The sequence below is a fragment of the Coregonus clupeaformis genome, chromosome 17 (genome assembly GCF_020615455.1).
Source record: "Coregonus clupeaformis isolate EN_2021a chromosome 17, ASM2061545v1, whole genome shotgun sequence".
In the NCBI taxonomy this organism is placed as follows: Eukaryota; Metazoa; Chordata; class Actinopteri; order Salmoniformes; family Salmonidae; genus Coregonus; species Coregonus clupeaformis.
This window is the reverse complement of record NC_059208.1, coordinates 18,597,669-18,624,989: the sequence shown is the minus strand read 5'-3', so window position 1 is coordinate 18,624,989 and position 27,321 is coordinate 18,597,669. Positions and strand designations below refer to the sequence as shown.

Below are 27,321 nucleotides of genomic sequence, written 5' to 3'. Positions count from 1 at the left end.
GTACGTACATAAAACAGCTTGGCAAATTTACATTAAGTTGGCCAAATTATCTTGTAATTTCGAACATCTCCTAAACCCATAATGTCGACGAAACGGCCTGGACCGACAAAAGCACCTGCGGATGGGCGACGATGAAAGAGAAGAGGGAGAAGAGGACACGAGAGATGAGGAGGAAGGACTAACGCTTGGTCGCTTAGCAACCATGGTGCGAATGGCCACTGAACTTAAGCGAGTAGCTGAGGAATGGGACCCTTTGATGAGCCGTTCGTTACAGTTCTCCAACGTAATCGATGGTGGCATGTCGGTGTACAAGGATCTTTTTGCAAAGAAGAAAAAAGAGCGACAACAGCTGCCTATCACTATGTTCTTCTCCCGAACAAACACACCTGCACCGCGGGCTTCAGAAGAAGAGAACACTGCAGAGCACAGTCAGGATGCAGCGGCCCAGTCTGAAGAGCAGTGAAACGGCCTACACGTGAGTCACTGTATTTGTATACATGTAATAGTTGCTAATTGTAAAAAAAAAAAGTTTTCTATTTCGCGGATTTCACTTATCGCGGGTCATTTTCGGAACGTAACCCCCGCGATAAACGAGGGATTACTGTATTACTTTAGTGCCTTGTTGCAGACAGGATTCCTTTTTTTGGAATATTTGTATTCTGTACAGGCTTCCTTCTTTTCACTCTATCAATTAGGTTAGTATTGTGGAGTAACTATAATGTTGTTGATCCATCCTCAGTTTTCTTCTATCACAGCCATTAAACTCTGTAACTGTTTTAAAGTCACCATTGGCCTCATGATGAAATCCCTGAGCGGTTTCCTTCCTCTCCGGCAACTAAGTTAGGAAGGACTCCTGTATCTTTGTAGTTGTAATTAATAACTTCACAATGCTCAAAGGGATGTTGAATGTCTGCTATTTGTTTTACCCATCTACACATAGGTGCCCTTCTTTGCGAGGCATTGCAAAGCCTCACTGGTCTTTGTGGTTGAATCTGTGTTTGAAATTCACTGCTCAACTGAGGAACATTACAGATACAGTAATTTTCTGTGTGGGGTACAGAGATGAGGTAGTCATTCAGAAATCATGTTAAACACTATAATTGCACACAGAGTGAGTCCATGCAATGTACAGTGCATTCAGAAAGTATTCAGACCCCTTGAATTTTTCCACATTTTGTTACGTTACAGCCTTATTCTAAAATTGATTAAATAAAAAATGTCCTCATCAATCTGCACACAATACCACATAATGACAAAGTGAAAACAGGTTTTTAGAAATTTCTGCAAATGTATTAAAAATAAAAACAGAAATACCTTATTTACATAAGCATTCAGACCCTTTGCTTTGAGACTCAACATTTAGCTCAGGTGCATCCTGTTTCCATTGGTCATCCTTGAGATGTTTCTACAACTTGATTGGAGTCCACCTCTGGTAAATTCAATTGATTGGACATAATTTGGAAAGGCACATACCTGTCTATATAAGGTCCCACAGTTGACAGTGCATTTCAGAGCAAAAACCAAGCCATGAGGTCAAAGGAATTGTCCGTAGGGTTCTGAGACAGGATTGTGTCGAGGCAAAGATCTGGGGAAGGGTACCAAACAATTTCTGCAGCATTGAAGGTCCCCAAGAACACGGTGGCCTCCATCACTCTTAAATGGAAGAAGTTTTCAACCACCAAGACTTCCTAGAGCTGGCCACCTGGCCAAACTGAGAAATCGGGGGAGAAGGGCCTTGGTCAGGGAGGTGACCAAGAAGCCAATGGTCACTCTGACAGAGTTCCAGAGTTCCTCTGTGGAGATGGGAGAACCTTCCAGAAGGACAACCATCTCTGCAGCACTCCACCAATCAGGCCTTTACGGTAGAGTGGCCAGATAGAAGTCACTATTCAGTAAAAGGCACAAGCCATTCCGCTTGGAGTTTGCCAATAGGCACCTAAAGGACTCTCAGACCATGAGAAACAAGATGCTCTGGTCTGATGAAACCAAGATTGAACTCTTTGGCCTGCATGCCAAGCGTCACGTCTGGAGGAAACCTGGCACCATCCCTACGGTGAAGCATGGTGGTGGCAGCATCATGCTGTGGGGATGTTTTTCAGCGGCAGGGACTGGGAGTCTAGTCAGTATCGAGGGAAAGATGAGCGGAGCAAAGTACAGAGAGATATTTGATGAAAACCTGCTCCAAAGTGCTCAGGACCTCAACGACCCTAAGCACACAGCCAAGACAACACAGGAGTGGCTTCGGGACAAGTCTGTGAATGTCCTTGAGTGGCCCAGCCAGAGCCCAGACTTGAACCCTATCGAACATCTCTGGAGAGACCTGAAAATAGCTGTGCAGTGACGCTCCCCATCCAACCTGACAGAGCTTGAGAGGATCTGCAGAGAAGAATGGGAGAAACTACTCAAATGCAGGTGTGCCAGGCTGGTAGCGTCATACCCAAGAAGACTCAAGGCTGTAATCGCTGCCAAGGTGCTTCAACAAAGTACTGAGTAAAGGGTCTGAATACTTACATAAATGTAATATTTCCGTTTTTTTTTTCTGTTTTTTTTTTCTCAAAAAATGTCTAAAAACTGTTTTTGCTTTGTCATTATGGGGTATCATGTGTAGATTGATGAGCGGGAAAAAATAATTTAATCAATTTTAGAATAAGGCTTTAATGTAAAAGTGAAGGGGTCTGAATACTTTCCGAATGCACTGTATAATGTGACTTGTTAAGCAAATGTTTACTCCTAAACGTATTTAGGCTTGCCATAACAAAGGGGTTGAATACTTATTGACTCAAGACATTTTAGCTTTTAATTTTTAGTTAATTTGTACACATTTCTAAAAACATAATTCCACTTTGACATTATGGGGTATTGTGTGTAGGCCACTGACCAAAAACTCAATTTAATCAATTTTAAATTCAGGTTGTCACACAACAAAATGTGGAAAAAGTAAAGGGGTGTGAATACTTTCTGAAGGCACTGTACATATTAATATTCTTATATACAGGGCAATTCAATTAGATCTTTAGAAAGATATATATATATATATATATATATATATATATTTTTTATAATATATATATATATAACGCAAAACGTCTAGCATCCCAAAGGTTGCATGTTTTACTATCTTCACGGACAACTTTAGCATTTTAGCTCAACTACTTACCAGGGTTGTGGTAAATTCCATTTAAATTCCACTCAATTCAGGAAGTACATGGAAATTCCATTTCCATTTCTCTTTGGAATTTGCTTTACTTTCAGAATTACCTGGAATTAAAATGGAATTGATCCCAACCCTGATACTTACTAGTTTTAGCTACTTTGCAACTACTTAGCATGTTAGCTAAGCCTTCCCCTAACCCTAACCTTAACCCTTTAACTTAACCCTAACCTTAACCCCTAGCCTAGCTAATGTTAGCCACCTTGCCACCTAGCTAATGTTAGCCACAACAACTTGAAATGTGTAACATATCATACATTTCAAAAATCCGGAACATATTGTACAAATTGCAATTCATAACATATTGTACGGATTGCATTTCATAACATATCATACAATTGTAATTTGTAACATATCATATGAAATGGATGATGGACATCCACATATGAATACATACCATACGAAACGTAACATATCATACTAATTGGAGTGTCCCGTTTCTTTCTTTTACTATCTTACGTCTACCCTTGGGGCCAGGTTGTTTCTGAAGTTCCCCATCGCCACCACAATTGCCCATTGCTTTCATAAGCAGGGAGGAAAGGAACATAGTGGGAGGGATTTCTATAAAAAGCACACTCGTATGGATCATTGGGCAGGAATGAGGACTCATGTCTACATGCCTTTTTCTTGATCTGTTGTCTTTCATTGATAGATTCTGTTTGTACAAGGAATGTATTGGTTTATATGAAAGGATGGAGTGGGGGTGAGAACGACAGATCAAAGGGTAGGAAAATAATGACCTTATCAGAACAAAAATAAATGAATGATTTGGCTATGTCTGTCCAATTCCCTTTGTTCTTTCACCACACCCTAGGGACACACATAGCCATGTTGACTCCCTGGCTTTAATTTTTTAATTTTTTTATTAACCTTTATTTTAACAGGGAGTCAACACTGAGACCGAGGGTCTCATTTCCAGGTGAGCCCTGTGTACACAATACACATCGAAATGTAAAACTACACATCCATATATATATATATATATATATATATATATATATATATATATATATATACACGTTAAAATTCACAGAAATACACAAACCATACACATTCCTCTGTAAAAAGGTCCCCTAACAGACGTTTGAAATGCCCTAGGGGCACCAATTCTTCCAACTTTAAAGTATTTTGGATATCATTCCTCACATAAGGTGCAAAAAAACAAAAGGCAGATCGGCCCAACTCAGTGGAGATCGTAGGGATCTCCAGAGTTATCCACCCTGAGACTGAGTCCTGTAGTCCGTACTTCTGTAGGTTAACAATGAAGAAATATACAGTGGAAGTTTCTGCAAAAGGGCTTTATAAACAAAAAGAGTGTGATTAATCGATCTACGAGACTGCCTGTCTGTTTGTCTGTCTGTCTTAAGTTTTACCAGGGACTGTAGATGTCTTGCCCTCTCCCCCTCTGTCTGCCCCTCTCTAATAATAATAATAATAATATGCCATTTAGCAGACGCTTTTATCCAAAGCGACTTACAGTCATGCGTGCATACATTTTTTTTGTGTATGGGTGGTCCCGGGGATCGAACCCACTACCTTGGCGTTACAAGCGCCGTGCTCTACCAGTTGAGCTACAGAGGACCACATGGAAAGACACATATTTTTCCTTAGGTAACCTGGGCATATGTACCTTACCATGTGACATTTAATCTGTGAGAATTTAAGGAGCAATTATCTTTCCCTGACTGGGTCTAATGGTGAGTGCAAGGCCTTGGCATCTAAATGCCAGCTCCCGACCAAAACGGAAGGGGTGGAGGCTGGTATTTTTATAGTTCCAAATAAATTGTCTCTTGATTTGTATATATTACAACTGCTTCTAAAAGTCTGGCATTCCAGCGTTATTTAATGTGCTCTTTTTTATTTCAGTCATAAATCACTGCATGCCCAGACATTTATTTTCCCCAAAAACATTTTTTTCTCAAAGTAAAGCAACCTCTGATTATAATAAACGATGCACATATGTAAAGTTTAATTGGTAAAGTGGTCCTCAGTAAAAACTATAGACTGTTGTTTATTGAAACAAATGTTTTGAATGTCTCCCTCTTTATATAACCTGCAGCTCTAATGGCCGAGACAATTAAAGATTAGCCTGCAATCAATCTCTCATTGAGTGCTTTAGCTCGGCAGAGAATAATTACACCTTCGATTGAACTGTGAAGGTATTTCTAAGTTGTCTACCGTAAGTCTGATCCATCTGCTTCTGATTTATTTCAACCTTCCCCCCCAAAAGGCTACTCTTCTACTCCAGCTTGGGCTAAATCTGCGTTTACACAGGCAGCCCAATTCGGATCTTTTTTTCAGTCATTGGTCTTTTGACCAATCAGATCAGCTCTGAAAAAGATCTGAAGTGAAAAAAAATCTGATGTGATTGGTCGAAAGACCAATTAGTGGGAAAAATATCAGAATTGGGCTGCTCTTATCCAGAGCGACCTACAACCCCCATTCTGTCTCACCTCAGCAGAGGTTCTGTTGTCTTTACATCCTGTTGGTCAGATATCTGATTGGAGGTTAACTTTACAGTAATACTATACTACTATATCCAAACATGGTCAAATGGTTATAAAAGGATCTTAGCTTCATTGTCTCTTTCTCTTTATTTGTTCCTGACCTTCTCTCTCTCTCTCTCTCTCTCTCTCTCTCTCTCTCTCTCTCTCTCTCTCTCTCTCTCTCTCTCTCTCTCTCTCTCCTCCCCATGGACTCCTGGGGCACGACCTTTCAGGCTATGACTTCTCTATCTCTATCTTTGCTCATGCCTAGAATACGGTCTTGTAATGCTAGTATTGTCTTGTAGGCTTTATGTGAATCCATTCATTTTACAATGATACCCCTTTCCTGCAGTCAAATTACCAAATCACACTCTAGTGGCCTCAAGGATGGAATGTTAATATCTTTAATAATTTCATAATTAATAAAATAAATAATTTAAAAAAAACACTGAAAATCTGTTGTTTCTATGTCAAACGGTTTTGTTATATTTCAGACTTCTGTGAGGTATATAAAGTGTAATATTGGAATGCAAACTCAAAATTGAATACATTTCAACTCTATATCTGACATGGTACAGGTGTTATTATTTTTTAAAGACCATAACCATGTGTGTGATGTGTATACTTTTGTTTCAAAGTAGATTTGTTTAAGACTACCTAGAAACACTCTGTGTGACCCTGTTTAGCCCACTGCAGTAAAATGTTAAATATCTGCTTTTGATATAGACAATTCTTAGACCTTTCTTGACCTTTCTATTACTGTAACTCAACTATAGTTTATTGCATATTGCTAAATCATATTTATGGAGTCAGATATTCAGTTTAATAGACTAATTGCAGAGTTTTGTTAACTGCTGGACGACCTCTGCCATCTCACCAACTGTTATCATCAGCAGCTCTATGGTGAAAAACATCTCAGTTCCCGGGACAAAAACCTAGTGCTATCCTGGGGCTCAGATACAGGACATTACTAGGCTGTTTCCTACCATTTTACACCAGTACACAGGGGCTGTGACATTAGGATGGCTAGCTCGGTACGGCTGAAACAGGATTTTAAAGAACTGATTGAAACTCTGAAAGACTCCAACAAGCGTCCCATTATTTCAGGCTCAGTGCCATCACGGAGTCGTGGCAGCAAAAGATTCAGTAGGTTGATGGCACTACACGACTGGTTACAAATCTACTGTAGCTCTGTTGGAATTGCTTTTGTGGATAACTTTGACACCTTTTAGTAACATAAGATGCTCTACAGAGAGGATGGGGTCCATCCAAATCATCTTGGTTTCTGGACCCTGTCCTTGCATTTCAAGAATGTGCTGAGACATTGACTTATCGACACCCAAATCCCGTTTAAGTAATCCTAACCATAAATTATCAGCATTATCATCATACTGCTGGCCCGCAACAGGTAACCATCATTGACTCTTGTTTTAGCCCACGTCCTCGCTCGTATTAGAAACTCTGTCTGATCTGAAATCCCGCAGCATTGGACTGATTCATGTAAATGCCAGAAGTTTGATTGACTTTATTATAACTCTGGTCTCTCAAACCAACGTGGACATTCTGGTAATATCTGAAACTTGGCTAAATAAGACTGTGCCGAATACTGATGTGTCTCCTGACTGGTTATAATGTTTTTAGATCGGACAGAGTTGGCAGAGGTGTCTCCATATTTACAAAGGACAACTTAAATGTTTCTGTATCTCTCACTACTTCTCGTCCCTAAGCAACTTCAATGCCTAGTCCTTAATGTGTGCCTTGGTAATAATGCACAACTCTAACTATGCTAAATCAGGGTGATCTTAATCTGGATTGGTTGATGCCAGCTTCTTATAGGCTGAAAGATATCTGCATTGAGCTAAATCTAACTCCGCTGATAACCGAACCAACCCACCCCAACTTTAAACACCCTGAAAAATCTACTCGTTTAGATATTATTTTGACAAATGCCCCTCATAAGTATACAGCCAATGGATTTTTTTAATATGAGGTCAGTAACCATTGTCCAGTTCCATGCATAAGAGATGCAAAGCTACCTAAATCTCACCCTCACATTATTACAAAGATAAATTATAGGAATTTCAATGAGCAACAATTCAAGACAAAGGAGATGATCGTGGACTATAGGAAAAGGAGGGCCGAACACGCCCCCATTCACATCGACGGGGCTGTAGTGGAGCGGGTCGAGAGTTTCAAGTTCCTTGGGGTCCACATCACCAACAAACTATCATGGTCCAAACACACCAAGAAAGTCGTGAAGAGGGCACGACAACGCCTTTTCCCCCTCAGGAGACTGAAAAGATTTGGCATGGGTCCCCAGATCCTCAAAAAGTTATACAGCTGCACCATCGAGAGCATCCTGACCGGTTGCATCACTGCCTGGTATGGCAACTGCTCGGCATCCGACCGTAAGGCGCTACAGAGGGTAGTGTGTACAGCCCAGTACATCACTGGGGCAAAGCCATCCAGGACCTATATACTTCTTGAACCGTGTATCTGAGAATGGTGGGAATCCAGCTGCCTTCTGGAAGGTAGTCAAATCTCTGGAAAAAAAAACCCACCCCCTCATTACCCCAGCAGGTTATGACAGCCTCTGGTCCCATAACAGATAAGATGGACATTTGTGGTGCTTTTAATAACCACTTTGCGTCAGCGGGCCACCTATTTTATAAAATAGCTTCTAAAAACTCTGATTCCAGTAGAGGGAGACCTTTACTCACCTCGAGCCAGGTTGCAGAGAACGTTACATTCCCAGATACACATTTCTCATTTTCATTGAAGATCAATCCCTTTTTGCTGCAGCTTTCTTTCCCACTAATTGCAGAATCATTAACCTATTTATTTAATTTTTTTTACTTGAGAATTGTTTCTCGGGATATCCCTAAGATCTGGAAAATGGCATACAAAGGCGGAGATCCTTTTGACTTGGATAACTACCGTCCAATTTCCAAACTATCTTGCCTTGCCAAAGAGTCTCTGGCCAACTCTCATCTTAGAACTTTTTTAACTTCTCATTTTATTCTTAATGAGCACCAATCTGGTATTAGAACTGGACATAGCACTCTGTTTCAGCGGTTACACTTGTCTTAAATGATGTGCTATAATGTTTAGACCATAGAAATCATTGTGCTGCCTTATTTATTGACATTTCGAAGGCGTTTGATAGGGTTGACCATTTCTTACTTGTTCAAAGGTTGTCTGAAATAGGCCTAGATCAGCTATCTTGCAATTGGTTCAAGAACTACAGTTGCATTACAACCTGTAATTTAAATGGATTTTTATTTGGATTTCATGTAATGGACATATACAAAATAGTCTAAATTGGTGAAGTGAAATGAAAAAAAATACTTGTTTAAAAACATGGTCAAAAATTTATAACGGAAAAGTGGTGCGTGCATATGTATTTACCCCATTTGCTATGAAGTCCCTAAACAAGATCTGGTGAAACCAATTACCTTCAGAAGTCACATAATTAGTTAAATAAAGTCCACCTGTGTGCAATCTAAGTGTCACATGATCTGTCACATGATCTCAGTATATATAGACCTGTTCTGAAAGGCCCCAGAGTCTGCAACACGCTAAGCAAGGGGCACCACCAAGCAAGTGGCACCATGAAGACCAAGGAGCTCTCCAAACAGGTCAGGGACAAAGTTATGGAGAAGTACAGATCAGGGTTGGGTTATAAAATAATATCCAAAACTTTGAACATCCCACGGAGCACCATTAATCCATTATTAAAAAATTGAAAGAATATGGCACCACAACAAACCTGCCAAGAGCGGGCCGCCCACTAAAACTCACGGACCAGGTAAGGAGGGCATTAATCAGAGAGGCAACAAAGAGACCAAAGATAACCCTGAAGGAGCTGCAAAGCTCCACAGCTGAGATTGGAGTATCTGTCCATAGGACCACATTAAGCCGTACACTCCACAGAGCTGAGCTTTACGGAAGAGTGGCCAGAAAAAAGTCATTGCTTAAAGAAAAAAATAAGCAAACACATTTGGTGTTCACCAAAAGGCATGTGGGAGACTCCCCAAACATATGGAAGAAGGTACTCTGGTCAGATGAGACTAAAATTGAGCTTTTTGGCCATCAAGGTAAACGCTATGTCTGGCGCAATCCCAATAGTTATGCACGCTCAAGTTTTCTGTTTTTTTGTCTTATTTTTGTTTGTTTCACAATAAAAAATATTTTGCAGCTTCAAAAGGGTAGGCATGTTATTTAAATCATATGATACAAACCCCCCCCCAAAATTCATCCATTTTAATTCCAGGTTGTAAGGCAACAAAATAGGAAAAATGCCAAGGGGGGTGAATACTTTCACAAGCTACTCTATCTAACGGACAGGATACATTGTGTGCTTACTGACGGAATTAAATCTAGTTTCCTCAATATTACGAAAGGTGTGCCGCAACAGTCGATTTTGGGCCCTGCTCTCTTCACTATTTATCTAAATAATCTACACGGATGATATAGTTATTTACTCCGGTGCCCCCTCAGTACAGCAGGCCATTCATGACCTTCAGCATTGTTTTGACTCAATTCAAAAATTGCTTACTGAACTTAAACTAGTGCTAAATGCTAATAAAACCAAATTTATGTTGTTCTCTAGGTCTCGTAATATTGACCCTGAGGACCTGCATATTTGCACATTGAAAAGAGCCCAAATTGAGCAACTTCCCCCTTTTAAGTACTTGGGTATTTGGATTGACGATAAGCTCTCTTTTACAACATACATTGAAAAACTGACAGAAAAGCTATGAATTAAGATTGGTTTATTTTATAGAAATAAATCCTGCCTCACTTTGGAAAGTAGAAATAAGATTGCTCAAGCAACGCTTCTCCCAGCACTTGATTATAGTGATATAATCTACATGCATGCAGCAGCCTCTGTTTTAAAACCTTTAGATTCAGTCTATCACTCAGCACTGTGTTTCATCACTGGGGACAATTTTCATACACACCAGTGTATTTTGTAGAGTTCTGTTGGCTGGGAGTCTCTGACTACAAGAAGGGCCCAGCATTGGCTGCTTTTTGTATATAAAGTGGTTCTTCAGATACTCCCCCACTACCTCAGCTCACGTATTAATTGGAGATCCAGCAATTTTCAGATCTGCTCTTTGGACTTTTAGTTTTTATGCTCCCAGCTCATGGAATAGCCTTCAGGACAACTTGAAATTAGACACACTGGTCTCCATTGGACAGTTTAGATCAAGTTTAAGGGACGTGATAGGTTTGTTTTGATTAATCTTGTTGTATTTATTGTATTGTATTGATATTATTATCTTACATTGTGTGTATTGAATTGTGTATGTTCATGTTCACATGGCTCCCTTGCAAATGAGACCATGATCTCAATGTTGACCCACCATGTATAAATAAAAGTAAAAAATTAAATTAAAAGTGAGGTATATACTGTATATAGCATACTGTATGTGATAAATATTACCCCACTACAAGACAGACAGACAGACGCACACAATCACGCACGCACACACACACCTTCAGGGTATGGCGCACAAGCCAGCAGTCTGGAAAATGGAACATTTGAATGAAAACAGCAAATGTTAATGTAATCCTCCCCTCCAAAGCACTGCAGCGTCTTCCAGCTCAGGTTCCAGCTCCGTCCAGGAAGGAAGAGCACAGTCGACTCCAATAGGAGATTAGGTTTTGTGTATGTCCCAGAGCTAGGGCACAGCAGCTAGCCAGACGGCCAGAGCAGGGTCACTTTCCAGCGGAATTAGCCCCAGCCTGTCTCCTCTGCCCACCTCTCCTCTGCCCCCCTGCCTGCCTGACCCCCTGGCTTCCATACTGTCTGGAGTTCAGCTGACCCCAATCTGAAATCTCCCATCCAGGTCCCCCATGCACGTGTGTATGCCCCACAGGTCACAGCAGGCCAGGGCTGTTGTCAAGACAGTTGTTTGTGAAATCAGAGCTCGCTCTCAAGCCCAATGAGTAGTAGTACATCTCTAAGCCGCCCACTGACTAAGAAAATATGGTATCTTGGGCAGAGGTTGCTAAAGCAAGATTTTAGAGCTGCATCCGAATCCAGTCTAGGAGATTAACATCATGTATCATGGACTTGTGGTGAACAACAAACTGGGCACTTGGCATTACGGCCCTATCTTACAGTAACATGATCTTCCATAAATTCCCAAAGATGATAAGCCTGCCTGACCTCAATACCCTTGAACAAGGGGATAATATAGAGTTGTGGCTGTGTAGACATTAAAATGTTGGACTGACATGTACATTACAACCGGCAAAGGTAGTTCAAGTTACTTCATGTATGCCAAACTGAATAAAGGCTTCTGTCCGGCAGTTATTGTAATAGAGTGGCCCGGGTATTTTGACAAACAATAAGTCAGGGCTGCACTTCGATCATATGTGTGGGCAGGCTACCCTCGATGCTGGGAAAACAAACCTCGCCCCTGTGTCTAATAACTGTCTCACAATTACTGGGGGCAGTGATTTGATATTGATTGGATTTCACTGGAGCCCACAGACCTCCAAATTATTGTACCACAGGATGGGTACGAAAGCCACCTGTCCCCAGAGGCTCATGACCCTTTCCTTGCTGTATTATCTGCTATTATAGCTTTAGAGCTGCCTGTGTCTAGAATGCTGAATGGGGCCCTGTGTCAGGCAGCACATTGCGCCTCCCGATAAAGCCATTATTTCCACAAGTCCTCAGGGGCTTGTAGAGAACTATATAACTTATCCATCTATTCCTCTTTCTCTCTCTCTCTCTCTTTATCTCTCTCTCTCTTTATCTCTCTCTCTCTTTATCTCTCTCTCTCTTTATCTCTCTCTCTCTTTATCTCTCTCTCTCTCTCTCTCTCTCTCTCTCTCTCTCTCTCTCTCTCCTCTCTCTCTATTCAATTCAAATTGCTTTATTGACATGACGTCACAATGTACATATTGCCAAAACATACTTTGGAAATTAAGTGATTCATTTACAATATTAAAATCATTACAATAATAATAATAATCAGGATTGTCAACAGGACAATCAGTAACAACTATAATTAAGGGTAAAAATAACCCTTCATTTATCCTATTGAGTGAAATCTTGTTTTGCAAGTGGGACCCCACACCTGTCTGCAATAAAGTGCAATTGGTTCAATGACATATTCAATTAATTTGAGCCAAAGTTTCAGACGGATTTCAATTTGGAATTTGTTTTTTAATGGCGTAGAATGCCCTGCGTGCTTTCTCTCTCAGTTCATTCACTGCCTCATTTACTGTAGGTGTCCAGTTGAGCTTATTTTTAAACCTAAGTAATAATTATTTTGGGGTTTGCTGGCAGGGTCCAGATCTGGCAGTACTGTTCTAGCAGGTCCAGGCTCTGATGTAGGCCATGTGCTGTCGGTGACAGCAGGCACAGGTCATCTACGAAGAGCAGCTATTTAACCTCTGAATTGTGGAGACTAATACCAGGGACTGAGGATTTTTCTAGAATAGTGGCCAATTCGTTGATGTAAATATTGAAAAGTGCCAGGCTGAGATTTGCAACCCTAGCAAAGGCCCCGGCCCTGGTTAAAGAATGATGTCCTTTTCTTGCCAATTTTGATGCCACACGTATTGCCAGTATTGATTTAATTATGTCATATGTTTTACCCCCATACCACTTTCAATAACTTTGTAGAACAGCCCTGTATGCCAAATAAAATCAAATGCTTTTTGGAAGCATAAATGTTAGTCTTATTTTGGTGGACATGTTTATCTATCAGGGTGTGCAGGGTCTAAATATGAGCGGTTGTGCAATGTTTTGGTATAAGTCCAAATTTGATTTTACTCAAGAGCACTATTGTGCTTATTAAGGAAGTTTAGAACTCTTACATGTACACTGAGTATACAAAACATTAAGGACACCTGCTCTTTCCATGACATAGTCTGAACAGGTGAATCAAGGTGAAAGCTATGATCCCTTGTTGATGTCACTTGTTAAATCCACTTCAATCAGTGTAGATGAAGAGTAGGAGACAGGTTAAAGAAGGATTTTTAAGCCTTGAGACAATTGAGACATGGATTGTGTATGTGTGCCATTCAGAGTGTGAATAATATCTCCCGAGTGGCGCAGTGGTCTAAGGCACTGCATTGCAGTGTTAGCTGTGCCACTAGAGATCCTGGTTCGAATCCAGGCTCTGTCGTAGCTGGCCGTGACCGGGAGACCCATGGGGCGGCGCACAATTGGCCAAGCGTCGTCCAGGGTAGGGGAGGGAATGGCCGGCAGGGATGTAGCTCAGTTGGTAGAGCATGGCGTTTGCAACGCCAGGGTTGTGGGTTCGATTCCCACGGGGGGCCAGTATGAAAAATATAATGTATGCACTCACTAACTGTAAGTCGCTCTGGCGTCCGCTAAATGACTAAAATGTAAATGTAATAAGCAAGACAAAAGATTTAAGTGCCTTTGAATGGGGTATGGTAGTAGGTGCCAGGCGCACCGGTTTGTGTCAAGAACTGCCACTCTTCTGGGTTTTTCACACTCAACAGTTTCCCGTGGGTATCAACAATGGTCCACCACCCAAAGGACATCCAGCCATCTTGACACAACTGTGGGAAGCATTGGAGTCAACATGGGGCAGCATCCCTGTAGAATGCTTTCGACACCTTGTAGAGTCCATGCCCTGACGAATTGAGACTGTTCTGAAGGAAAGGGGGAGGGGAGGGGGATGCAACTTCAATTTTAGGAAGGTGTTCCTAATGTTTTGTATACTCAGTGTGTAACACTACATAAAACCAGGTTACTGTTTACACAAATGCCTCGGTAATTGTTAGGGTCAAATTTGTCTCCATTCTTAAAGATTTGGATCCTTGGTCCTCTCTCTTTTTTCCCTGACCTATCTTGTGGGTCATTAACTGTGCAATGAATTGTGTAGAGCTTTGTGATAGTAATTAAGACCTCTGCCTCAGAAGGAGGATAGTTTGATTTGATGCAAATGCCTCTTAACATTTTTGAAATGCTTCAAAACGAATGCCAAAGCTTCATTCAATTGTATAAAGGATAACAGCAATCAAATTTGTCTCAATATTTATTCCTCCAAGCTATCTCACTTATTTGTTTTTATTCTACTTCCCAGGTCCTGATCGAAGCAACTGTTTCCAGGGAGCGGCGAGGCTACATTGCCATGGATGACATCATGCTCCTGACCTATCCCTGTTGTGAGTACCATCACCGATGTAGAAGAGGAGGGAGGTGGTTGGGGATTAAGGAGCAGTATAAAATAGAAAAGGTAGAGACAGATACTGTATAGAGAGTGAAATGTAGAGAATTACGTCCATACGATAAAGTGGAGGAGAACGCTAATGGAAGCTTGACCTTTTCATTGTATGATTGCCCTGAGGCCTCTCTCGGCAATGGGGGTCCAGGTTTTATGTGAATGACATTTGCCCAAAACACTCACCATATACACTTGCCTCTTCAGCTCCAGCCACTTTTTAGGAACATTCTCTAGACTGAAACGGTAAAATGTGTATTTTGCAAAAGCTGTTCCTCTAGGAGAAGACCTGTGGTGGTTTTGTCACTAGGTGGTTTCCCCCTGCTGTTATACAGTGGTTAAGGCTGTCTGTGTGTGCACGGTGTACCTGGGATAACACAGGCTTAGTGTGCTATCAGTCCTAGAGGAGTAGAAAAGTCCTTGGAAAAGCAGTAATGACAGTGGCTAACACCCCTGAGCTTAAACCCTGGACAAAGCTTCTCTCTCCCTGTGACATGTTTGCTCCCCGACATACTGCTGATCAACAATGATCTGCCAGCTCACTAATTTGGATTTCGGTTAACAGCTTTAGTCCAGTTAGAATACTCCTCAGCATCCCCCTTCCAACTCCTCAGATGATCCTGCAGGTGAAGAAGCAGGATGTGGAGGTCCTGAGCTGGAGTGGTTACACGTGGTCTGCGGTTGTGAGGCCGGTTGGATGTACTGCCAAATTCTCTAAAACGACGTTGGAGGAGGCTTATGGTAGAGAAATGAACAGTCAATTCTCTGGCAACAGCTCTGGTGGACATTCCTGCAGTCAGCATGCCAATTGCACACTCCCTCAAAACTTGAGACATCTGTGGCATTGTGTTGTGTGTCAAAACTGCACATTTTAGAGTGGCCTTTTATTGTCCCCAGCACAAGGTGCACCTGTGTAATGATCATGCTGTTTAATCAGCTTCTTGATATGTCACACCAGTCAGGTGGATGGATTATCTTGGTAAAGGAAAAATGCTCACTAACAGGGATGTAAACAAATTTGTGCACATCATTTTTGAGAAATAAGCTTTTTGTGCATATAGAAAATTTCAGGGATCTTTTATTTCAGCTCATTAAAAATGTTACCAACACTTTACATGTTGCGTTTATATGTTTGTTCAGTATAGTTTCTACTGTATGGTTTTATAGACACCACATGCCATGGAGACCAGAAGTGATTTCAATCAGAGATGCTGACTGTGGTTCCCCGTGTCTCCAAAGGAGAGCAGATGGTATCTTCTACACACCCTCAGTGCTACCATTAAATAATTAAGACTGTCATCAGGACCTGGGCACACTGCCAGCCTGCACCATTTGTCACAGGGAAAGGAGACAAAAGCAAAGAGAAAAAAAATCAACGAAAGGAATATGAAGGGGGAAAAAATAAGAAAAGCCACCAAGCTCCTTCCTTCTTGCAAATTCCGGTTGAAACTGCTAAGCACGCTTGACATTTCTGTTGTATTCTCCATAGTCCTAGTCTTTGACTCTGAAACCGGTGTTGCAGTCAAATGAAATATGTATCATGGTGAAGAGTCCCCGGGATGCAATCTGACACATTTACACTACCAAGTTATTTAGTCAACAGAAGGACCTGTTTTTTTTATCACATTCATTTTTGTGTTTGTTTATGCTGGCTTATAGCTACGATGAATTATGAATTAACCTTAGACGGGGGAGTTGTCCATAGGAAACATGACCACCTGTGGACTACAAACGCAAGAGGCATCCCCGCCTCTCCCCCCTGCATATTTACACAAAGTAGATCAACAACTTGTCTCTCTCTGCCAGAAAGCAACAGTGTAATGAAACATTGAACATGGAAGAGCAGGACTTGAAACATCATTCGCCTCTCTCTTTCTGATTTCACTACTACTCCACCACTGGGGTTGCTACGGTAACGTCTCCTGCCTGTCAATCACTTTGATTGACAGGTTGGGTTGTCCTCCATTTTGTGGCGATGAGAGCCTGTGCTGGAGGCTCTAACCCAGTGCTTAGGCTCTGCGGGAAGTCCGTCTCATAGAGCTGTGGAGGAGCAGGAGAGCTCCAGTGTTAATCACAGTGTAGCTGGGTGGGAGGGCTGCTGCTGCACCCATACTCTGACTCACTGCGGCGCTCAATGCATCAAGCTGGGTTCTTATCAGAAGAGTGCTGCTTGTTCTTCATCAGCAACAATGTTCTTGAGCCTGATTTCTGAGTTCTCTGGGGTCTGGGGATCTGGCTGAAGGATGTTTACCTAACTTCCGATGACGCCCGTGTTATGACCTATTGCCACGGTGAAGGGTTGTCGAGAATAGTAGCTGCCAGCAATTAATTTCTAAGTTGTGTATTGGATGACTTCTCTTTGTGGGTTTATTGTAGGACAATAAATGGAGAGAACAAGCAATATGTCAATATGTCAATGAGTCCTTCTCCAACCAGCTGTGAGGTCCTTCATGGGAGAAAATGAGTCTATGATTCGTATCTAATTAAACATGAAAGTTTGAATTACGTTGTTGTATAATGTGAAAAGCTGCCGATGGTGACATTTCATACTTTCACAGTCATACACATCTCTCACTCTGGCAATGAAGCTGGAACAAAGTTCCGATTTCTGATCATTTACTGCAGCTCTTTAGAAATCACAAAATGTATTATAGCTGCATAGCCCTCGAACTGAAGGACATGGGCGTTTTGCCACACATAACAACTTGGTAAAATGTATTTTAAAATAAAAGCATTTCTTTTGTTGGTCTGGCTGGCTGGCATTGTGATTGGCTGACTGTCACGGCACAGCAGTCCTTTGATCTCTGCTCTCTCGCTCTGTTCCTACAGATAAGGCGCCCCACTTCTCCCGGCTGGGGGATGAGGAGGTCAATGCTGGGCAGAATGCCACCTTCCAATGTGTGGCATCGGGCCGGGCATCGGAAGCTGAGAAGTTCCTACTGGAGGTCAGTGGGGATTTGGGTGCACACCTGTAGTATTTATTTTCTTTCAAATACTTTTGAGAGTTTGATTGAGCCTGTCTGGAGTGCCAGGTAGGTGGGTTTGCACTTTTGGGTTCATTTTCAACTATTCAATTGGTTCCATTACGCCAGGCAATCTCAATCAAGCGCAGCTGAAGTATTTGAAAGAAACCAAGTACTATTTGAATGAAGGTCTTTTTGGGAATAACAACATTTTTTAGTTCTACTTGAAGTGTATTTGTAGTCACGCCATTAAAGAGGGAACCTTGAAACGATGGGTCAGTGTCTTTGAATTATAAACATGCTTGTGTTAGTATTCAAATTCAGCAGAGCATTGGGGAAAGTTTTAATGCTACGCTCCAGCCTTGAAGACTCTCCAGACCAGCACCTTTGAAAATATAGTTTGCTCATGAAATCACAGCGCTCTGCTTTCTTCACAGCCTTCTTCCTTTATCCAAAATAGAGGGCTCTGTTTTTAATATCCCTTTTCACACTTGAATGCTTTATTCATGCAACTTCCATCCCTCTGAAGGTCAGGAAGGCCACTAGAGTGTATTTCTGAGTGAATAACATTCATTGGTTTTAAAAACCTCACGTATGCAGGCCTGATGGAAGGTTTCAAAGAGCATTGTGATAGTGTTTTGTTTTCCAGCCTGTCTCTCACAGCAATGACCAGGCAGCCACACATCCACAACTCCTACCACCACCTCTTACAGTATGTGTTAATTACACCATGCAAGCCTTGAGGCGGAAGGCACAACATCGTCTTCAACTTTGAGACCTCAAAGTTCAAGAATTCTAACATCAGAGTGAGAATTATATCAAACAAACCATTTTGTCACATCACAAGGACAAGGACAGATGCCTCTAGTAGGGAGCTGTCATAACAGCACTAGCATTCACAATACCAAACGTCCTCAAGGCCCTTCGAAGCCTGCCTTCCCCAAACAGCATGGGGAGATACATGACTGGGTGTCACGGCTGCCATTTTAGATGAGGTTGCTTCCCTTCCCTGTTGTGTTGTTATTTTCTTTTGATTGTTGCATCTGCTGTGTGTACCAGCAGGGACCCAGTCTCACCAACTCCTGCCAGACTAAACAGATAATTTTGTTAGTGTTCTCAGTAATTCCCTCCAGCCTGATTGTTTACATAATCCGTCTCATGCTTATTTGATAAACCTGATTTCCCTAATATCCTTTCGTGGAGGGAGAAAAAAACAAAACAGATAAAAGAAGTAAGCCGAGGGCAGAGGCCACTGAAGTCTATGATTGAGGGTTTGGTTTGGTTTTGGTATGACCACCAGACCAGACTGGTTGCCACTGCTTGACCCTAATTAGAGTTTGTGTGTTTGGGTGTTTACTTGTGACAGCTGGGGCTTGTGTGGTCTGCGGCTTTCGGGACTTTACAAACATACACACACGTCCACTGTGGCTTTGGACAGCACAAAGACTTACATACGTCCAGTCATCCAAGCAAACGGAGAAGGGGCCTAGCTCATCCCCGGGCCTATGTGTTCTCTGAGACTGAGCCCGTTTACTCACCAGTTGTTTTTCAAGAAAGAGAGAGGAGGAATGTGTTGATAGGCAAGCCTGCTATTTCACACACTGAGGAATGCCTTGGCCTAAACGTTAGACTAATGTTAGGCTCAAGGTTGCCTGTTGTTGAGACTATAGGCTTGAAGGATACTTGGTGGTGATAATGGAATAGAACAATGTGAGAAATGCCTTGAAGGGTTCAGTGGTATACCTCCTTTCATTCAACAACATCTCTACTGCAGCTTTCTTTCCCAGCACCGGTACTCTCTTTTGTTTTTGTAATTTTTTCTCCTGCGCTCTCTCTCTACCTTTGTCATGCCCACTCCTTCTCCGTGATATATTCTGGCTTTGAAGAGTCATTTTCTCTGTTTAGTTCCCTTTTGCTCTGTACCAAAAAATGAAAGCTTACCCCCCTGCTATTCATCTGCAAGACTACACATTAGAGTGACTAAAGGGTGAAACATTAAGTCCATCAGGCATGCACTTATAGCTACGCATGTGGACTTAAATGTATTGGCTCCATAGCCGTTTGTAGGACTGTGTGAGTGCTGGGTGGTGAAACCACCCTATATTGCTGTGGACACTAAAGAGGACTGACTACCGGCGCCTGCGCTGATTTAACTGATGGCCCTCATGACCAATATTGCTCTCATAATCGTTATTATCTTAACGAGATTTCATTTGTTTGTATTAAAGGATAGCTGATTGTCATTTTACATGTTTAAATCAGAGGGGATGACCCCTGCCATTCTAATATAATTGCATGCTGCTGGACAATCATCCTTTTTTAATCACTCAACTCAAATGGCCTATTTAGCAATAATTGAAACATATTTAGTTATGATGTTGTTAGCTGAGTGTCATGGCTCCACCAAGGGAACAATAATCTTACTATGCAGACTGCCTCAAATATGGCACTCCATTTAGCTGGTTTAAGAAGATGGAGCATACACAAATGTTGTGGATGTTGTTTCAAAGCCTAACACAACGAAATGGACAGCGCTTTTTAAGGTGATGATTCATTCAAAACACCCATACACATACTAGAGCTTATGCATATGCATAGGCCTATAAACATTAGGAACATGGGCATTGACTCTCCAAGGTGTCGAAAGCGTTCCACAGGAATGCTGGACCATGTTGAATCCAATGTTTCCCACAGTTGTGTCAAGTTGGCTGGATGTCCTTTGGGTGTTGGACCATTTTTGATACACACGGGAAACTGTTGAGCTTGAGAAACCCAGCAGCATTGCAGTTCTTGACATTGTCAAGAGGTGAGGTGTATGTGGGGTGGAAGTCAGGCGCAGGACACCGAGGCTCAGTCCAACAGAGTTTACTCAAATAATCCAACAAGGAAACGGTAAACAAACTGCCTCGAAAAACACAGAGGCGAGCATTACGCACAATGCGTAAAACACTAAAACAGAAAACAAGAAACGAAACACGCAGCACTACGACAGGCGAACAACAACACACAATCCTACTAAGCAAACAGACAGAACTTATAGGACAGGTGATCAATAAACAATTGGACACAGGTGTGACAGACAGACAAAAGCAATCACACACAGAACAAAGATCGGTGGCAGCTAGTACTCCGGGGACGGCGACCGCCGACGCCTGCTCGTACAAGGAGGAGGAGCAGCCTCGGCAGAATCCGTGACAGTACCCCCTTGACGCAGCGGCTCCAGCCGTGCACCGACCCCGGCCTCGGGGACGGCCAGGAGGACGCGGACCCGGGCGCGTGGGATGCCCACGGTGGAACTCAGTCAGGAGGGATGGATCGAGATGTCCCTCCTGGGCACCCAGGACCGTTCCTCCGGACCGACTCCTCCCACTCCACGAGATACTGGAGACCACTCCTCCGGCGCCTCGAGTCCAATATAGTCCGGACCCTGTACGCCGGTGCCCCCTCGATGTCCAAAGGGGGTGGAGGGTTCTCTCCTATCTCCTCCTCTTGGAGTGGACCAGCTACCACCGGCCTGAGAAGAGACACATGGAACGAGGGGTTAATATTTTTGTACTCAATAGGCAGTTGTAATCTGTAACACACCTCGTTCAATCTTCTCAGGACTTTGAAGGGCCCCCACAAACCGCCGACCCAGCTTCCGGCAGGGCAGGCGGAGGGGCAGGTTTCGAGTCGAGAGCCAGACTCGATCTCCCGGTGCGTACACCGGCCCCTCACTGCGGTGGCGATCGGCGCTCGCCTTCTGTTGACGGATGGCACGCTGCAGATGGACATGGGCAGCGTCCCACGTCTCTTCTGAGCGCCGAATCCACTCATCCACCGCAGGGGCCTCGGTCTGGCTCTCGTGCCACGGTGCCAGGACCGGCTGATACCCTAAAATACACTGGAAAGGTGTTAATCCGGTGGAGGAGTGGCGGAGAGAGTTCCGGCCATCTCTGCCCAGGGATATACCTCGACCACTCCTCCGGCCGGTCCCGGCAATAGGACCTCAAAACCTACCCACATCCTGGTTAACACGTTCAACCTGCCCATTGCTCTCTGGGTGGTACCCCGAGGTAAGGCTAACCGAGACCCCCAGGCGTTCCATAAAGCCCCCCAGACTCTGGAGGTGAACTGGGGACCTCGGTCGGACACAATATCCTCGGGGACCCCATAGTGCCGGAACACGTGGGTAAAGAGGGCCTCGGCGGTCTGTAGGGCAGTAGGGAGACCCGGCAGTGGGAGGAGACGACAGGCCTTAGAAAACCGATCCACAACGACCAAAATGGTAGTATTACCCTGGGAAGGGGGGTAGATCGGTCACAAAATCTACAGATAGGTGGGACCATGGTCGTTGTGGAACGGGCAGAGGATGTAACTTACCCCTGGGCAAATGTCTAGGTGCCTTACACTGGGCACACACCGAGCAGGAGGAGACATAAACCCTCACATCCCTGGCTAACGTTGGCCACCAGTATTTCACGCTAAGGCAGTGCACCGTCCCACCAATACCAGGATGTCCAGAGGAGGGTGATGTATGAGCCCACGAAATAAGCCGATCACGAACCTCGAGCGGAACGTACGTCCGCCCCACAGGACACTCGGGGGGAGTAGGGTCGGGACGCAGCGCCCGCTCGATTTCCGCATCGACCTCCCATACTACCGGAGCCACCAGACAAGACTTCGGCAGTATGGAAGTAGGCTCAATGGACCTCTCCTCCGTGTCATACTGTCGGGACAGTGCGTCTGCCTTACCGTTCTGGGACCCAGGGATGTATGTGATCTTAAACACAAACCGGGTTAGGAACATGTTCCACCTAGCCTGACGAGGGTTCAATCTCCTAGCTGCCCGGATGTACTCCAGGTTGCGGTGATCAGTCAGAATGAGAAAAGGGTGTTGAGCCCCCTCAAGCCAATGCCTCCACACCTTTAGGGCCTGGACTACAGCTAACAGCTCCCTGTCCCCAACGTCATAATTGCGCTCCGCCGAGCTGAGCTTCTTGGAGTAGAACGCACAGGGGCGGAGCTTAGGTGGCGTGCCGGACCGTTGTGACAGGACTGCCCCTATACCGGTCTCGGATGCGTCCACCTCTACTTGGAAAGGCAAAGAGGGATCCGGATGTGCCAGCACCGGGGCGGGCCGAACAGGTTCTTCAGCTTGACAAATGCCCTGTCCGCCTCAGCTGACCACCGCAAGCGCACCGACCCCCCTTTAGCAGGGACGTAATGGGAACTGCAACCTGTCCAAAACCCCCGGATAAACCTCCGGTAGTAATTAGCAAAACCCAAGAACCGCTGCACCTCTTTTACGGTGGTTGGAGTTTGCCAATTACGCACAGCTGATACCCGATCTACCTCTATCTCCACGCCAGACGCGGACAACCGATAACCCAAAAAGGAGACGGACTCCTGGAAGAACAGGCATTTCTCTGCCTTGACATACAAGTCATGCTCCAACAGTCGTCTCAATACTCGGCGCACCTGGGCTACATGCTCGGCTCGTGTAGAAGAATACACTAGAATGTCGTCAATGTACACCACTACACCCTGCCCATGCATGTCCCGGAAAATCTCATCAACAAAGGATTGGAAGACTGAAGGAGCATTCATTAACCCATACGGCATGACGAGATACTCGTAATGACCCGAGGTGGTGCTAAATGCTGTTTTCCATTCATCCCCCCCTTAATGCGCACCAAATTGTACGCGCTCCTGAGATCCAACTTTGTGAAGAAACGCGGCTCCGCGTAATGACTCCGTCATCGTCGTAATCAGTGGAAGTGGGTAACTGTATTTTACTGTGATCTGATTGAGACTACGGTAATCAATACACGGGCGCAATCCCCCGTCCTTCTTCTTCACAAAGAAGAAACTCGAGGAAACCGGAGAAGTAGAGGGCCGTATGTATCCCTGTGCCAAGGACTCGGCTATGTAAGTCTCCATAGCCGCAGTCTCCTCTTGAGACAGGGGATACACACGACTCCTGGGAAAAGCTGCTCCGGTCTGGAGATTTATCGCACAGTCCACCTGTCTATGAGGAGGTAGCCGTGCTGCTCTCGATTTGCTAAACGCTAGTGCTAAATCCTCATACTGGGGGAATGCGCAGTGCGGGCACTTGGTTCGGACTCTCTACCGAGGTCGCCCCTATGGAAACACCTAGACATCTCCCTACACACTGGGCAGACCACTCCATAAGAGCCCTCTGTTGCCACGCTATGGTAGGATCGTGGGTGCTTAACCAGGAAGCCCCAACACCACTGGGTACGCAGGAGAGTCAATCAGATAGAACTGAATGATTTCCTCATGACCCCCTGCGTAGTCATCGTCAGCGGTGCCGTGACATCCCTGATTAGACCCGACCCCAACGGCCGGCTGTCTAACGCATGGACAGGGAATGGAACTTCTACCGGCCGAAGGGGAATTCCTAACCTAGCACAAAATGCCCGATCAATAAAGTTCCCAGCTGCGCCTGAATCTACTAGCGCCTTATGCTGGGAATGAGGTGCCACCTGTGGAAAACGCACAGGAATGCTCATGTGACCAACAGAGAGCTCTGGGTAAGTGGGGCGCCTACTCACCTGAAATGACTCCCCAGTGCGTGACCTGTTGTCCCCTCTCTCAGAAGACCCTCCCCAGCACCTGGCCGCGGTGTGTCCTCCACGGCCACAGTTGGTGCAGGGATTGGCCCTCCTCGGGTTCTCCCTCCTCCTCTCTCTAGCGCCAGCACCCCGAGCTCCATAGGAATTGGCTCAGAGGTGCTGGAGGATGGAATGGACGACCCCCACTCGGGGACGTCCGCGGGCGGCCAGCAGGGTGTCAAGCCTGATGGAGATGTCCACCAGCTGGTCGAAGCATAGGTTGGTGTCCCTGCAGGCCAGCTCACGACGAACGTCCTCTCGCAGGCTACACCGATACTGGTCGATGAGGGCCCTCTCATTCCATCCCGCATCCGCAGCTAACGTCCGGAACTCCAGTGCGAACTCCTGTGCGCTCCTCTTCTCCTGTCGGAGGTAGAACAGACGCTCCCCGCCGCCTTCCCCTCAGGTGGGTGATCGAAGACTGCCCGGAAGCGGCGGGAGAACTCAGCGTAGGTGATGGTAGCTGCGTCTATTCTCCTCCATTCGGCGTTGGCCCATTCCAACGCCTTACCGGATAGACAGGAGATGAGGGCGGCGACGCTCTCGTATCCCGAGGGCGCTGGGTGTATAGTAGCCAGGTATAGTTCTATCTGCAGGAGGAAACCCTGACACCCGGCTGCAGAACCGTCATATGCCCTCGGGAGCGAGAGCCGAATGCCACTGGGTTCCCGGTGCTGAGAGAGGAGGACTGGTCGTTGGTGATGGGATCGTGGGTGATGGCGTGGGCACTTCCCTCGTCACCAAGCGACTCATCTTGTTGGACACCTCGTCAAGGGCGGCCTCAAGTTGCTGGAACAAGATGTCTTGATAGCGTAACGGCTCCTCCAGCAACCTGGGTGCCGCTACTGCTCCTGCTGACTCCATGATGGTGTGTTGTTCTGTCAAGAGGTGAGGTGTATGTGGGGTGGAAGTCAGGCGCAGGACACCGAGGCTCAGTCCAACAGAGTTTACTCAAATAATCCAACAAGGAAACGGTAAACAAACTGCCTCGAAAAACACAGAGGCGAGCATTACGCACAATGCGTAAAACACTAAAACAGAAAACAAGAAACGAAACACGCAGCACTACGACAGGCGAACAACAACACACAATCCTACTAAGCAAACAGACAGAACTTATAGGACAGGTGATCAATAAACAATTGGACACAGGTGTGACAGACAGACAAAAGCAATCACACACAGAACAAAGATCGGTGGCAGCTAGTACTCCGGGGACGGCGACCGCCGACGCCTGCTCGTACAAGGAGGAGGAGCAGCCTCGGCAGAATCCGTGACAGACATGAACTGGTGCGCCTGGTACCTACTACCATACTATCTTGCCCATTCATTCACCCTCTGAATAGCACACAAACGCAATCCATGTTTCAAGGCGTAACAATCTTTCTTTAACCTGTCTCCTCCCCTTCATATATACTGATTGAAGTGGATTTAACAAGTGACATCAATAATGGATCATAGCTTTCACCTGGATTCACCTGGTCAGTTTTATTTTTATTTTTTATAATTAATAGGCTGAAACATTTCCTTTAGCTACAGGATATCTTACCACTGCGCATTTCCATCTCCTCCTCTCTCTCCTTTCTAGAGTGCGCAGAGAGAGGGGCTGTCAAGAATGTAATAAAATATGTTTAGTTGTGAAAACATGTTACTATCGATGTTCCCAAACAGATTTCACTTGGTTTCCCAAATTAAGCACTGGGTAGCTGCAGGAACAGGGTTGGAGAGCCCATGGCATACAGAGTTTGGGCAGAATATCACCTGTTGGCTGCAAGGCTGCATGCTCCTCAATCGGTGCGTGGAGTGAAATAAGTGTTCTTATACTGAACAAAGATATAAACGCAACAATTTCAAAGATTTTACTGAGCTACAAGGAATCAGTCAATTGAAATTAATTATGTAGGCCCTAATCTATGGATTTCACATGACTGGGAATACAGATATGCATCTGTTGGTCACAGATACAGTTGAAGTCGGAAGTTTACATGCACTTAGGTTGGAGTCATTAAAACTCGTTTTTCAACCACTCCACAAATTTCTTGTTAACAAACTATAGTTTTGGCAAGCAGTGGCGGCTGGTGAAAAATATTCTCGGTGGGGCTGTGCCATACTTTTTTTTTCCTGTAACCATCGCGATATATTTTAACACAAACTGCAGGACAGCAGTGCTCAGTGAAACATTCAGTAATTATTTAATGCCAATATTAAAAAGTTGAGGCATTCTTACACAAAAACATATTACACAAACCCAAGCCTTTCATTTGCATTTAAAGTGAACTTTTCACCATTGGTAGTAAACAGGCAACGCAACAGGCATGCTGTCAGAACAGAGTGGAAAGTGGACAATAACATGAAATTATTATAAAGTTTATAGGAAATCTTACACTGTATAAAAGGATGTATAATATAGAAATGGATATCAAGTGGATGAACTCAAACCTTTGACTGGAAGAATAGCATACAGTATTTTATGATCATACTAAATGTGACTAATTGTTAATGTGCTCCAGAACTGCAACAATTAATTGATACAAAACAACATATATACAGTAATATTAGCAAAGACACTATTAAGACTTTCTAGAGTACCATATATAACTGGATTTTTTATGCTAAGGTCAACTATATACAAAGAAACATGCGGCCAGAGCTGCTCTGTGTGTGTGTGTCTGTCATCTTATTTGTACAGGAATTTTGCCTGTCTGTCCTTCTGAGTGGCAAACCTCTCAATGACCCTTTGATTAAAGTCAGGAATGTCCCTGACAAGTTTCTTCTCCATGGAGAGCATGGCCAGAGCGTTCAGGCGATCCTGTGTCATGCTGT

The 27,321-nt window shown here is 44.2% G+C and overlaps 1 protein-coding gene across 5 annotated transcripts in view; it reads left to right on the top strand.

The window, feature by feature from the left end:
* Positions 1-27,321, top strand: part of LOC121585925 (receptor-type tyrosine-protein phosphatase U) — a 362,429-nt gene that overhangs the window by 199,369 nt on the left and 135,739 nt on the right. For all 5 annotated transcript variants that reach the window (XM_041902265.2, XM_041902267.2, XM_041902266.2 and 2 more), the window contains exons 4-5: positions 14,781-14,862; positions 17,748-17,863. In XM_041902265.2, the coding sequence (XP_041758199.2) occupies positions 14,781-14,862; positions 17,748-17,863 (198 nt within the window). The remainder of the gene's footprint in view (positions 1-14,780; positions 14,863-17,747; positions 17,864-27,321) is intronic.